Consider the following 15,213-nt stretch of genomic DNA (forward strand, 5'->3'; position numbering starts at 1 on the left):
GATTGATTAAACTGTAAATAGCAGGACTAGCTGGGTATATAAAGCACCCAAGGTAAAAGGGGGCAGGGGTTGCTCTGCACTGAAGAGAAGCCACGTCTAGTCTGCCCCGGCTGGTGACAAGCTGGCCTGCTGCCTTCTTCATGGAAAAATGTCATTTGTACCACCTGTTCTTACGGCTCCTGGGTTTATCTTTCACACGAAATAAACATTTTTCTTCTTTGGACAAATGAGCCCTGGGGCTGCTTTGTCTTCCAGGTAACAGGACCTCACCGGGGCTGTGCTGCCAGGGAGCTGGGGGCAGCGGCGCGGGCGGGGCTTTTCCCTTTCCCTCGCCGCTCAGCTCCCGCTCCCTCCTCCGGAAGAAATTACTCGAATGAAACACTTGTTAAACACCGGCGGGGGGGGGGCGCGAGACGCGGGGAAGCGGCTGCTGCCCGGGCGGGGCTGCAGAGCGGCTGCATTGCCGGGGAGGCACCGCCCTGGCCCCCCGGGTGCTGCGGGGCCGCGGCCGAACGCCCCCCCGCCGTCGGGAGGCTGCCGGGCGGCGGGCGGGGCCGCGCAGCGCGCCGGCACCGGGAGCCGCCCCCTCGGCCCGGCAGCGGGGGGCGTGGCGGGCTGCCTTTCCCAGCCTCCCCCGCGGCGGCGAGGCGTCGCTTGCAGCGCGGCGGGCGGGCCAGTCCCGGGGCGGCGGCTGAGCGGGCGGAGCGCGGCGCGCCTGCCGGTGTCCCTGCCTCGGCATGTCCGACTCCGGCGGCGGTGGGGGCGGCGGCCCCGGCGGCGAGGAAGGCGGCATGGAGGTGTCGGGCTCGGCGGTGCAGAACGTCGCCGACGTGTCGGTGCTACAGAAGCACCTGCGCAAGCTGGTGCCGCTGCTGCTGGAGGACGGCGGCGAAGCCCCGGCGGTGCTGGAGGCGGCGCTGGAGGAGAAGGGCGCCGTGGAGCATATGCGCAAGTTCCTCTCCGACCCGCAGGTCCACACGGTCCTGGTGGAGCGCTCCACCCTCAAAGGTGAGGCCGGAGCCGGGCGGCCGCCGCGCTGTCAAAATGGCGGCGGCGCCCGCCGCTGCCTGTGTCGAGCCGCCGCCCTGCCGCGGGGTGGGAGGAGCGCGCCGCGCCGCCGCCGCGCTCCCCCGCCCGCCACGGGGGCTGCGGGGACTCCCCGCCTCACGCACGGCCCCGGTCGGGGAGGCGCCGGCCTGCCGCACTGCGGGTGCGGCCCGTCTCGGGCGTGGGAGAGCCGGGGCTGGGTGTTAGGCGAGGGCGGTGGCTGTGGCCGCAAGGGCCTGCATCAGCGGGCGGATCCCGCGCTGGCTGCCTCCGCCTGGCCCGGCCTCCCCCGTTATTCTTTGTTCTCTGGGTCTGGGGCCTGAGCTGACGCTGCTCAGCGGTCTCGGGGCAGATGCACGGCGCGGCTGTGGGCTGAATGTGGGCGCGGTGCTTTGTGTGCTGCGGCTGTAGCCTGTCCTGCTTGGAAAGGCACCGAAAGTGCTTTGTCAGTAGGCTGCAGGCACTTCCTACTGCGGCCCCCTTTCTGCTGGGTAGTGACCTGCTTCTTGGCAAGGCGAATAACCGGTCTAAAACAGAACAAAAATAACCCCAAAACCCTGGAGAAAAAAAACCAAACCTGAATCAGCCTGTAAAAAGTGCTATTTCGTGGTTAATTAGCGAGACTCCGAAGTTGATAAATCAAGGTGTAGACCTTGCAGTGTTTTGTTTAGTTAGCAAAGAAAGCCTGGTGGCCATGCTGCTTGTAAACGGTTCTTGGAAACCTCATCTAATGCTGCATTAAATACTACAGCTAGGTTGACACTGACTTGAGAAACACCTTTGTTATTTACATGCCTCTTTTGCTGACTCTGTTTATTTCAAAAAGACTTTTTCTTGTCAACAAATCTGTTGCTAAATAGACACTTACTGTCACAGAATCCAGCCTAATGAACAATAATAAAATATAACTAGGCTTCCTTAATAACGGACTTTTACTATTAAACAAGACCTATAGTCCGTATATAGCTACGTGCCTGCCAGGCTGAGCTTGCGAAATTTTATTATTAAAATTCTGGATCTCTACTCCTAGTGGGCTGTTGGTTCAATCCCTATAGATGTATATCAGATCTTCATGCAGTCATACTTCATATTGTGTTATTTAACATGTCAGCAGCCACAGTGTAAGATGCTGGATGTATGCCTTGCAGTTGCTGCATGCTGAGGGAAATATGAAGAAGGTTCTTCCACTCACTGTCTATTCACTGTAAACTTAAGATGTTGCTTAAAATATCCTGTCTTTGTTTATCTTATGCCTATTTCCTTTGATTATCCTCCTCCTTCCCCTTCCAAAGTTTGAGACTTCTTTTTCAGCAGGGATAACAGTAGAATTTTCTAGAGGGGGGGGGGAAGAACAACAGTCTTTATGAATTCATGATACAGTGTTTAACAAGATTTAAAGAAAGTCCACTGGATGTTAATAGGCTATGCAGATGATTTCTAAATTTCTCTTATGTCTGATTCATGATGTTGGTTTTCCTGTTTGGGTTGGAAGTAATGAAAGATAGTGGTGATCCAGGCTTGTTGCATAAATATTGTTATATATGTATGGTTAAAACCAAATTGAGACACTTATTACATGTTTTAGAAGCTAAATACTAATTTGCTATGGGCAGAAGGTATTTTCATCGATGTCTTCTGGTTTAATAGCAGTTATCTGGGGAGAATGGATTTTCTCATTGACAACCAGTCTTCAAACTTAACAGATTAGGAACCTCCAGCAACATATGGAGATCTTGTTTTCTCTGACACTGTTAAAAACAATATTATTATTGAAACTTGAGCATGGACTGGATAGTATGAAGTAAATTATTGATTACAAACACAATAAATCAGAAGCCATATTTTTGAGTAATGAAAACTGCTATGTGGTATTGCTAGCTACACAGCTTGCCAGTAGCTTTCATACGGGTTCCTGTAGTGTCTAGTGCACTGTTGTTCTGTGACCGGGCTTCTGGTGCTCGTGATCACAAATGTGACACCCTGAGGCTGTACGTCCTAGGAAGGGCCAAATGAAATCAGAGCAGGATGAGAGTTCACTGTAATGTGTCCAGTCAGAGTGTGTCCCCCAACAGGGAGTAACCTTCTGCACCGAAATCACTGCATTGCAGCACAACTGCCTGCATCCCCAGCAATTACATCATCTGTGATACATGGGCTGTGGTAATGCCTGAGTACTTCCCATGGCTTGGGTTTTTGTTTTGTTGGTAGTTATTTTTTGTTCAGAGGCTTATTTTCCAAATCACTTTTAAAGAAAAAGTCTGAAAATACAAAGCAACCTATAAGAGAAAAAAGTAGCTGTTTAATGTTCTCACTTAAATGTAGTTATCCTGGTAGCATATCTATACAAGTAAATGCACATTCTATATTGCAGAAGATGTGTCTCTGCTTCACAAGCAGAATGTGGGTTATAATTTGCTTGTTGTAATGTTTTATCGGGGTTTTTTGTAACAAACTAAAAATAGAGTTGTGTTAAAGAACAATTAACCCACTCTGAATTTGAGGGATATTGCAAAGCTAAATTTAATTTAAGCTATTTTGCATAATAAGTTGGTGTAGAAATGAAAGGTTAGAAGATAGTCTGGTAATAGCAGAAGATGGTTGAGAGAGAGTGGCAGATGCCTTAGAAATAAAATATTTCTTACATAGCATATTTTTTGCAGAGGATGTGGGAGATGAAGGAGAAGAGGAAAAAGAGTTCATTTCCTACAGTATCAGCACTGACATTCATTATGGAATAAAATCAAACAGGTGAGTTAGTAAAATAGATCTTGATGTTTCTACTCTATGAATGAAAAACCTACACAAGCAGATTTACCTAGTTTACCTGCAAATTTACCTCCAGTTTACCTAGTGCTTCATGCAGTGTTTTTATTCAGGTGGAGCAATAGCTTTTCAGGGTGCAGGCTCTGATAAGACAAGGGTGTGTCACGAGGCTGAAAGGAATGGACTTAGGATTTCTAGCTCTGAGGTTAAAGACAAAGTCTTACTAGTTTGGCACACATGCGAATGTAACATACACACACAACTTGGGTTCAGTAATCTTCGGTGTCATGGCTTAGCCCCAGCCAGCGACTAAGCACCACACAGCCACTCGCTCACCCTCCCCCCCCCCGGTGGGATGGAGGAGAGAATCAGAAGAGTAAAAGTGAGAAAGCTTGTGGGTTGAGATAAAGACAGTTTAATAGGGAAAGCAAAAGCCGTGCATGCAAGCAAAGCAAAACAAGGAATTCATTCACTCCTTCCCATGGGCAGGCAGGTGTTCAGCCATCTCCAGGAAAGCAGGGCTCCATCACGCATAACGGTGACTTGGGAAGACAAACGGCATCACTCCAAACGTCCCCCCCTTCCTTTCTTCTTCCCCAGCTTTATATACTGAGCATGATGTCATATGGTATGGAATATCCCTTTGGTCAGTCTAGATCAACTATCCTGGCTGTGTCCCCTCCCAGCTTCTTCTGCACCTGGCAGAGCACAGGAAGCTGAAAAGTCCTTGACTAGTGCAGCAACACCTAAAACATCTCTGTATTATCAACACTGTTTTCAGCACAAATCCAAAACATAGCCCCTTACCAGCCACTATAAAGAAAATTAACTCTATCTCAGCTGAAACCAGGACATTCAGTTATGTTTGACTCTTACGTATTTGTCACTTACCTTAATGCATACTTGACTGTGAAGCTTCGCAAGATGTGTGCCTCTTCAGCATGCCCATACTGCAAAGTCCTTATTGATAGCTAAGTTTCACTGATCACTGAAGTATAAATATGTGTTTATTGGAAGACTTGTGTTCAAGTCTCTTGGAAGAAAGATTGTAAAGTATGATGATGCAGGTTAGCATTTGACTCCTGTGACCTAAACTTGCAGTCAGATTAAAGCTATTCTAACTGTCACTTAAGTTTCAAATGTTTAGTTCATAACTCTCTGCTCTGTTCTGCAGCCTGGCGTTCATTAAGCGTACACCAGTGATTGATGCCGACAAACCAGTGTCTTCCCAACTGAGAGTGCTCACTCTCAGTGAAGATTCTCCGTATGAAACATTACACTCTTTCATTAGCAATGCTGTTGCTCCCTTTTTCAAGTCCTATATCAGAGAATCTGGCAAAGCAGACAGGTAATTCAGTATAAATACTGCACTTCTCTGCTAATTAATTAAAGTAGGTGTTTAATGAAAAAAATAACAGTGACTGTTCAGGGCAAGTCATGTGAAATTGTTCAAGCACACAGTTGCATATGATGCTGTTGCTGACCCTCGGGAAGTAGTTCAGATAACTTAAATGTGTTGTGTATGGTTTCTGTTTTGGCTTCTTGTATGGGAACATCTGTGCTTTTTCAGGGATGGAGATAAGATGGCTCCTTCAGTTGAGAAAAAGATTGCAGAACTTGAAATGGGCCTCTTGCATCTGCAGCAGAATATTGAAATTCCGGAGATTAGTCTGCCAATTCATGCAACCATTACTAATGTTGCCAAGCAGTGTTATGAACGTGGAGAAAAACCAAAGGTTACAGATTTTGGTGAGAAGGCTGAGGATCCGTTATTCCTCAATCAGCTACAATCTGGAGTCAACCGCTGGATTAGAGAGATACAAAAGGTAGGGGGGGGGAAATAAAGTACTAGACTGTGATAAGAACTTCTATGTAGTACTGTGTATCTTCTTCACAGTTTAACTGGTAAAATACTGCTCCATGCAGGATACTCTGAAGATCTGAGACCAGTTTTCTGAGTCACCAGAGGCGCTAGTCTAAATTAGATTAAGTCTAATTCTAGACGAGACTAAGCCTTGTCTAAATTTAGAGTCTAGTCTAAATTGTTGTGCAAGTAGCTGAGAGCATGACTATTTTATCTTTTGTAACAGACTCAAGTAACTGGCAGTAACCTTGTGAATTTTGTAACTATTTTTCAAATCTTTACAGCAGATTGAGAAAAACAGGTCTTGTTGGTTTGTTTTGTTATTTCCCCAGGTACATCCACAACCACTTCAGAACAGTTGCTCCAGTTCTATCTTGTAATCTCTTGTACTGCTGCCTGTTACTTTTTAAAAGAATTCTGCTTTTCTTCCGCTGTCACTCAGAAATAGTATTTCGGATACTGCTCGGGCCTTTTTTCCTCCATGGGCACAGTAAACACTTATTGCTCATGGAACAGTGGTGCCTTTTCTTACTCCAGAGCATGAAACGTTTGTTGCCTGGCTCATCTGTCATTAACCAGAACATAGACGCTTATCACGAAAGCAGACAGGCGACCTTTTCAGGCTATGCTGAAGATATTCCATTAAGGTCCTAAACCCGACTTTAGGACCACTGGAATTAAACTTTGACTCTTGTTGCGCTGCAATTCCTACACTTCTCACAGAATGAGTGCCAAAACTGTCTGAGGTTGGATTATTAAAACCTAGTAGATGTTATGTGTTTCAATTATATTTAGTAACAGAGCAAGTTTTTACAGTTGAAGCATATCAGTTAAATGCTTTTCTCCCTCCCTTTTCTTTCTTTCTATTACTTTGAAGGTGACCAAATTAGATCGAGATCCTGCCTCAGGCACTGCATTACAGGAGATAAGCTTCTGGTTAAATTTGGAACGGGCTCTCTATCGCATTCAGGAAAAACGTGAAAGTCCAGAAGTTCTTCTGACTCTGGATATTCTAAAACATGGCAAACGTTTTCATGCAACTGTCAGCTTCGATACAGACACAGGTAAAATGTCTGTTCAATAAATTTTTCACGAATGTCCTACAGAACTTAAGCTGTTACAAAACTTGAACATTGTGGTACAAAGAACACTGCTGGTTAGGGTAACCTTGGTCTAGTTAAAGCTACAGATTTGATTAATGAAATGAAATGTTATATTCAAAATCTTTTCTGTTACATTTAGGTCTAAAACAGGCTCTGGAAACTGTGAATGACTATAATCCACTGATGAAAGACTTCCCCCTGAATGACTTGCTGTCTGCTACTGAACTTGACAAAATAAGGCAGGCCCTTGTTGCAATATTTACCCATTTGAGAAAAATCAGAAACACAAAATACCCAATCCAAAGGGCATTGCGTTTAGTGGAGGCTATTTCAAGAGATCTGAGCTCTCAGCTACTTAAAGTGTTGGGAACCAGAAAACTGATGCATGTTGCCTATGAAGAATTTGAAAAGGTACATTCATGTTTTTGTGATACTGGTGGCTGTATTTTTTCATTGAATAGTGACTTTCAGGAAGCATTTCATTTGGGAGCTAAAGTTCCTATTCTAAAACTCTCTTCAGGTAATGGTTGCATGCTTTGAAGTATTCCAAACCTGGGATGATGAATATGAGAAGCTACAAGTTCTGCTGAGAGATATTGTGAAAAGAAAAAGGGAAGAGAACCTCAAGATGGTGTGGCGTATCAATCCTGCTCATAGGAAGCTCCAAAGTCGTCTTGATCAAATGAGGAAATTCAGGCGTCAGCATGAGCAGCTGAGGGCAGTTATTGTGAGAGTCTTGCGACCTCAGGTAATATTCTTGGTTGTTACCAGACAGAAAATCTGTGCAGCTTCTTCAAGAGTGTTCAACTTCAAGAGTGTTCGCTGTTACTTTAAAAAGTTACCAACACAAAACTAATACTCAGTTTCGCTGTCTGCTTCCAAAAACAGTCTAGTTTTGAACCCTCGCTAATAGTCTTAGCTTTAATTCTGACTTACATCGCATACTACATGACCATGCTCATGTTAATAGACACAGCAAGTCCAGACATAACATAGAGGAGATTAATAAGTGTGTAAATACTTGAGCTTGGGTAAACCACAGTGGAAAATGAGATTATGCTGCACAGTAGTGGAAGTTTGTGAAGTAACTATGTTGCCTCATTCCTAGTGGAACTTAAATCTGAAACATGACTGGAAGTTTCTTAAGGATTTGGTACTAATTTGTAGGTTTTTTGCAATGCTTGTTAGAACAGACTGTGTTTAGCTATTGGTAGGTAAATTTTGAAGCATCCAACTCACTAAACTGTGATTCTAATGCAGGTAACTGCTGTTGCCCAGCAAAATCAAGGAGAGGTACCTGAACCACAGGATATGAAAGTAGCAGAAGTCCTTTTTGATGCCGCAGATGCTAATGCAATTGAAGAAGTCAATCTTGCTTATGAGAATGTTAAGGAAGTAGATGGGTTAGATGTTTCCAAAGAAGGTACAGAAGCCTGGGAGGCAGCAATGAAACGATATGATGAAAGAATTGATAGAGTTGAAACAAGAATAACTGCCCGTTTGAGAGACCAGCTTGGTACAGCGAAGAATGCCAATGAAATGTTCAGAATCTTCTCTCGATTTAATGCCTTGTTTGTCAGACCTCACATTCGTGGTGCCATTCGTGAATATCAAACGCAATTGATCCAGCGTGTAAAAGACGATATCGAGTCTCTTCATGACAAATTTAAAGTGCAATACCCACAGAGTCAAGCTTGCAAAATGAGTCATGTTCGTGACTTGCCTCCAGTGTCTGGGTCTATAATTTGGGCAAAACAGATTGACAGACAGCTCACAGCTTACATGAAGCGTGTTGAGGATGTCCTTGGCAAAGGTTGGGAGAACCATGTAGAAGGTCAGAAGCTAAAGCAGGATGGAGATAGCTTTCGCATGAAGCTCAACACTCAGGAGATTTTTGATGACTGGGCAAGAAAAGTTCAGCAACGCAATCTTGGTGTGGCTGGTCGTATTTTCACCATTGAAAGCACTCGTGTTAGAGGTCGAAGTGGAAATGTCCTGAAACTGAAAGTCAACTTCCTCCCAGAAATAATTACACTTTCAAAAGAAGTCCGAAACTTGAAGTGGCTTGGTTTCCGTGTTCCACTAGGAATTGTCAACAAAGCTCACCAAGCAAACCAGCTCTATCCATTTGCTATTTCTCTCATTGAAAGTGTCCGTACATATGAGCGAACATGTGAGAAAGTAGAAGAGCGTAATACTATCTCACTTCTGGTTGCTGGCTTGAAGAAAGAAGTGCAAGCTTTGATTGCAGAAGGAATTGCGCTCATGTGGGAATCGTACAAACTTGATCCATATGTACAGCGCTTAGCCGAGACTGTCTTCAGTTTCCAGGAAAAGGTTTGTTTTATCTTTCAAATTCTGCAGAATTTTTGCATTTATACTTCAGTAATGTGTGGTTAACCAGAAGTGGAATTGGATAGCTGATGACCTCTTCTGTAGCTCTTTGGTTAAGTAGCTGATTGACTTGGCACAAATTGGCCAGCTGAATGGATCTCTTAGTAGTACTAAAATTGATAGACTTGCTGCGTCCAAGTAAAGAGAAGTGACTAACCGTTACTGCATAATTACTGTTGCCTCTATCTAACCTGTCAAACTAAACATCCCATTTTTCCTAAACCGTTGTAGGTGGATGATCTGCTCATTATTGAAGAGAAAATAGACCTGGAAGTGAGATCGTTGGAAACATGCATGTATGATCACAAGACTTTCTCTGAAATCTTGAACAGGGTTCAGAAAGCTGTGGATGATTTAAATCTTCATTCATATTCAAATTTGCCAATCTGGGTCAATAAGTTGGATATGGAGGTAGGTGTGAGATCAAGGAGTAGTATATTTTTAGAGGAAACATTTTAATCAGGTGCAAAATGTTTTTTGATTATTCTCCTCATAGTCACCCAGGGAAAATTCTGTCTCCCCATTCTCTGAAAATTTCAGTGCATTTTTGGTATGCAGAAGATGCAAGACCTGTTTGGTTTTTGCTGTTGACTTTTGGGATCAATTAATTCAAGCAGAGTTTTGTCCTTTGCAGAAAAAAGTTTGATACAGCTTGACTGCCTAGAAGGTGCTGGGGAGCGAGGTAGATAAAGGGTGGTGAAAATTTGCTATGCCAGTAGCAAAGACTTATTGCCTTCATATCGTTTGGTTCTGCCTGTTGAGTTAAGTTTCAGGTTATTGGACACTAGGCCAACTTCAGAGCAGTTAAAATTGTTTAATTCCATTAAAGTCCATGAGGACAGGAGAAGCTTTGAATTGATACTCGGTGAAAATTTACCAAAACTCTTAAACCTCTTTAATGACTTGGTAAAGGAGGACTTGGTTTTTTGAGGCTCCATAGTGTGCTTGGTGTCAGAATATATCAATAGCGGGGATCTTTATGCAGTGAATATGCAGCTTTTTCCTCCAATGTGGCTTATTTTCTTTAGATTGAAAGAATCCTGGGTGTTCGTTTGCAAGCTGGACTGAGGGCCTGGACCCAAGTTCTTCTTGGACAAGCAGATGACAAAGCAGAAGTCGACATGGATACAGATGCTCCTCAAGTGAGCCATAAGCCTGGTGGAGAACCCAAGATCAAAGTAAGGGTTTTTTGTGGGGTTTTTTTGTTGTTTTTTTCCTTATTGTTAATTACTTAATGCAAGAATTATATCTGAGGCTTATATGGGAGATCAATATTTCTTCTGCATCTGGTTTTGGAGGAATGCATGCCTCCTCCCATTTAAATGCAGATTGATTTTTCAAAAGTGTGTGCTACTTCTTGAAGTCCAAAATTCTTGTCTACATGTAGTAGTATCTGTCAGTAAAACTGAGTGTGTTTACTGTTTCTGCAGAACATTGTACATGAACTAAGAATAACCAACCAGGTGATATATTTGAATCCACCAATTGAAGAGTGTAGATACAAACTTTACCAAGAAATGTTTTCTTGGAAGATGGTAATCCTGTCACTACCAAGAATTCAAAGTCAGAGATATCAGGTAAGCGTAATGAAGCTGTGTCTAACTCTGAGCAATTATTTTCACTTTGCAATTAATTGTGCTTGATATCTTAGTGTGTTGCTCTAGGACTGAAGCTGAGTGCCCTAGAAATTCATATATATCACGTGTATAATCATGGTTCTTAGGTCGGAGTGCATTATGAGCTGTCTGAGGAAGAGAAATTCTATCGTAATGCATTGACAAGGATGCCTGATGGCCCTGCGGCTCTGGAGGAGTCATACTCTGCTGTCATGGGAATTGTGACTGAAGTGGAGCAGTATGTCAAGGTAGGAGGCTGATGCCACGTAATGCTATAGCTAAAATTAACATGGACTTTTCTCTCAGTTTTCCTGGGGGTTGGGGACACACACCTCTTTTGGAATATACTGGAGAAGTTCTGAATGTTGTTTGTGAAATACTTCGATTAGGTTTGGCTGCAGTACCAGTGTCTGTGGGATATGCAGGCTGAAAACATATACAACCGTCTTGGAGAAGACCTGAATAAGTGGCAAGCCCTTTTAGTTCAGATAAGAAAGGCAAGAGGAACATTTGACAATGCAGAAACCAGAAAGGAATTTGGACCCGTTGTCATAGACTATGGCAAGGTAAGAAATTATAATTATTGTTTGTGATAAATGCATTAAATTTCAGAATGGGTGTGTAGCAGAAAATTAGCAAGGCCAACAAATTACTATTATGTAACTTTATTCAATTATAGGTACAATCAAAGGTGAACTTGAAGTATGACTCCTGGCACAAGGAAGTGCTCAGCAAATTTGGCCAAATGCTTGGTCAGAATATGACAGAGTTTCATTCACAAATTTCTAAGGTAAGACAAGTCTAAATTCCAGTTTTTCACTTTCAGGTCAGCTGTTCTAGACTTCTAAAACACTGATTTGTGCCCCAAACAGTCCCGTCAAGAACTGGAGCAGCATTCAGTGGACACCGCCAGCACATCAGATGCAGTGACATTCATCACATACGTGCAGTCCTTGAAACGTAAAATCAAGCAGTTTGAAAAGCAAGTTGAGGTATGTTTCTTGCTAATGATTCTTACTTCTGGAAATGTCAGGCTTAGCTCTTAAGATGCAGCTTCACGATACTCAAGTTCTCTTGAGAACAGACTTGAACTTCATATCCTGAGGAATCCTGTGAACTCTATAGTGAGCGCTTGTTAAAATATGTTGAGTATTTAGCCTTGCGACTTAAGTTAGTTTTGTCTTTTTAACTTAACAACCACTGTCTCTTGTAGCTTTATCGCAATGGTCAGCGCTTGCTTGAGAAACAAAGGTTCCAGTTTCCATCCTCTTGGCTGTACATTGACAACATTGAAGGAGAATGGGGTGCCTTTAATGACATCATGCGTAGAAAGGATTCTGCCATTCAACAACAAGTAGCAAATTTGCAGATGAAGATAGTTCAAGAGGATCGTGCAGTGGAGAGCCGAACAACTGACTTGCTAACAGACTGGGAGAAAACAAAGCCTGTAACAGTAAGTAGCGATGATTAATACTGATTCAGCAAATGAGGTAGATTCTCTGCTTTCAGTAAGAAGTAGGCAGTTTATTTTTATGCTTTTTTGCAGTTTTTCATTTTAGATGATGGTAAAAGTCTTTTTGAGGGTTGTGTAATAACTTGCCAGTGTGTTGATTTTGGGGGAGTGGGAGCAGATGGCAGAGGGAAATTTACCCTTAAAACATAGGCCTCTCTTAGGTGCAAAAAGTAAGACAATTTCAGTTACTAACAAAGCTTTGGCTGAAACAAGGGATATGTCAGAGGCATGCATGTAGGAGGATTCAAAAGCAAGCTGCTTTTTTGCCCTCTTTTTTTTTTTCTTCCCCCTAAAGTAGTATTTAGTAAAGCCAAAAACTGCATGTAAAAGTGGGATGAGACTTATTCTTGATTAGTATGTAGCCTTATTGTCAGCAAACTGGAAATGGAAAAATAATGAGACAAAACAACATTTAGAATTTAGTCCTTGCTTTTAACTTGGCTTCAACTTGATTGTAGGATTTTTGGATTAATGTATACCATGCAAACTTTAGGGAAACCTGCGTCCAGAAGAGGCTCTTCAAGCTCTTACCATTTACGAAGGAAAATTTGGTAGGCTGAAGGATGATCGTGAGAAGTGTGCGAAAGCCAAGGAAGCTCTGGAACTAACAGATACAGGACTGCTCAGTGGCAGTGAAGAGCGTGTCCAGGTACAACCTGCTCACACAACTTCTTGTCAGTTTCAGATAAAAATGTTTCAGTTCCATCTCTCTCTTCCTTAAGAGAGTGACTTGTAGCCTGCGATGTACTAGTGCCAAGACGCAATCTCTGCACTTGTTCATTTCTAGCCTTTAGAGGTCGTCTGTGATCTCTTCCTTGACTGTCTTATTCTCGTGAAGCTGTTATGTGGCCTGAGATGCAAAAATCTCATCTGGGTCACTTGCTATTGCAGTTCTGTTGACTTGGCAAGCTATCTGAAGGTTTTTGACATGTTAAAAGTATTCTGTTTAACTCCCCCACACTAATGACTTTGAAGAAATTAGGAATAACTGCTGATGTTTGATACGTTCTTTACTATAGGTAGCCCTTGAAGAGTTGCAGGATCTCAAAGGCGTCTGGTCTGAACTCTCTAAGGTCTGGGAACAGATTGATCAGATGAAAGAACAACCCTGGGTTTCAGTACAGCCTCGCAAGGTACTTCACTTCTGTATACATAAACAATGTAACTACCGCAAGTATATGCAAATTAGGAATTAGACCTCTTGAGACAGACATTCTCAATTGTCACGTTCCAGATCGTTTTCAGTGTTTAGGTACCTTTTTCAGTGTCTTGTGAGCATGTTTCTTCTCATGCGAAGCTAAAAAAAATTCACAGGGTTTGTCACAACTTGAGTAATTTTGCAGGGGATTTATGCAATTCCAGTACTTTGAAATTGAGATTGGACTGCATCTATAGAGAAGAAACTGTGCTGTTTTTAAATAGGCTGTTGGACCTCATTAGCGAAACTTCATTATATGGTTGGATGAACAGCATCGGTTTTAGTTCAATGCTCAAGAGGGAGAGAGCAGTAGGAACACTAAGCCATAAACTGCCTGTGACAATACTATGTCATAAATCTTAATCAGACCGATAAGATTACATTCCCAGCTATAGAGTAACCACGTCTTATGCAAATATGTATAACACTAAAAGACCTGTACTGTCAATAATATCTCATTAGCAAGAGGTTTCTGTAAAAATACGTAGACGACTTCAAACTTGTACAACTGTGTGCACAGCACTTGCAGAGAAAGATTTCACTGCTTTTATGTTACTGACAGCTTCGACAAAATTTAGATGGACTGCTGAACCAACTGAAAAACTTCCCTGCCCGCTTGCGACAGTATGCCTCCTATGAGTATGTTCAGAGACTTCTGAAGGGCTACATGAAGGTAAGTTATATTCATTTCTAAAATGCATGTATATTATAGTTCAAGTTCAAGGATGTAACTCGCTTTCTTGTCTTCTGTAGATAAACATGTTAGTTATTGAACTGAAATCCGAGGCACTTAAAGATCGCCACTGGAAACAGCTGATGAAAAGGCTTCACGTTAACTGGGTTGTCTCAGAACTGACCCTGGGTCAGATCTGGGATGTCGATTTACAGAGAAATGAAGCAATCGTCAAAGATGTACTGCTTGTGGCTCAGGGAGAGATGGCTTTGGAAGAGTTCTTGAAACAGGCTAGTATCAGCTCTTGTATGTGTGCACGTAATAGCAAACCAAAGGCTTGCTGTTGGATGGCTGACACTTTTGTAGTAAACTTGTCAATCTAAGCTGGTGATACAAGTGCTGAGACTCCATGGAACACTCTGCTTTGGGGAACAGCTTAAAGCTATGTAAGCTTCCTCTGATTAAACTTGCATTATTTGGGAAAAGCAGTCCTTGATAATGACTGCAAAGACCCCAGCTTGTTTAAGTTTTACATAACTGCATCACATTCTCAATATTTTTAACAAAAGCTTGAGCATAAACCCAGAATCCTTGGGTAAAAAAAGTAAAATCTATGATTACTGTAATGCATTTCTACTTTGTAACTATGCTGGAGCAGAAATGATTGATGTCATATCTTAAACATTTTTTTCTTCAGATAAGAGAAGTGTGGAACACTTACGAACTGGACTTGGTCAATTACCAGAACAAATGTCGTTTGATTCGTGGATGGGATGACCTTTTCAACAAAGTAAAAGAGCACATTAACAGTGTGTCCGCTATGAAGCTATCGCCATACTACAAGGTAAAATAGAGAACAAAGCTAAAGAACCTTCATTTAATTCTGCCTTCCCCTCTTGTTTAGTTTATATGTTTGTCAGCAGGGACTCTATTCACTATTTAAGTTGACAGACAATTAATTGCATATGCATACTTTGTAACTCTCAAACAACTGTTTCCACTAATAATTTTTAGCAGTCAAACTCCTAATACTATTAAAATT

At 42.6% G+C, this 15,213-nt stretch overlaps 1 protein-coding gene across 1 annotated transcript in view; it reads left to right on the plus strand.

Moving 5' to 3' along the window:
• The first annotated feature begins 668 nt into the window (after positions 1-668).
• The window catches only part of DYNC1H1 (dynein cytoplasmic 1 heavy chain 1), a 46,995-nt gene continuing 32,450 nt past the window's right edge, over positions 669-15,213 (plus strand). Inside the window, exons 1-21 of the mRNA XM_072865616.1 lie at positions 669-1,008; positions 3,708-3,795; positions 4,985-5,158; positions 5,381-5,636; positions 6,552-6,738; positions 6,917-7,188; positions 7,298-7,525; positions 8,038-9,114; positions 9,403-9,582; positions 10,200-10,349; positions 10,602-10,748; positions 10,895-11,035; positions 11,177-11,353; positions 11,467-11,577; positions 11,660-11,779; positions 12,001-12,240; positions 12,794-12,949; positions 13,320-13,433; positions 14,061-14,171; positions 14,252-14,461; positions 14,869-15,015. Of these exons, the coding sequence (XP_072721717.1) occupies positions 738-1,008; positions 3,708-3,795; positions 4,985-5,158; positions 5,381-5,636; positions 6,552-6,738; positions 6,917-7,188; positions 7,298-7,525; positions 8,038-9,114; positions 9,403-9,582; positions 10,200-10,349; positions 10,602-10,748; positions 10,895-11,035; positions 11,177-11,353; positions 11,467-11,577; positions 11,660-11,779; positions 12,001-12,240; positions 12,794-12,949; positions 13,320-13,433; positions 14,061-14,171; positions 14,252-14,461; positions 14,869-15,015 (4,557 nt within the window). The 5' untranslated portion in view covers positions 669-737. The remainder of the gene's footprint in view (positions 1,009-3,707; positions 3,796-4,984; positions 5,159-5,380; positions 5,637-6,551; positions 6,739-6,916; positions 7,189-7,297; positions 7,526-8,037; positions 9,115-9,402; positions 9,583-10,199; positions 10,350-10,601; positions 10,749-10,894; positions 11,036-11,176; positions 11,354-11,466; positions 11,578-11,659; positions 11,780-12,000; positions 12,241-12,793; positions 12,950-13,319; positions 13,434-14,060; positions 14,172-14,251; positions 14,462-14,868; positions 15,016-15,213) is intronic.

This window comes from Ciconia boyciana, chromosome 6 (genome assembly GCF_034638445.1).
Source record: "Ciconia boyciana chromosome 6, ASM3463844v1, whole genome shotgun sequence".
NCBI classification, from domain to species: Eukaryota; Metazoa; Chordata; class Aves; order Ciconiiformes; family Ciconiidae; genus Ciconia; species Ciconia boyciana.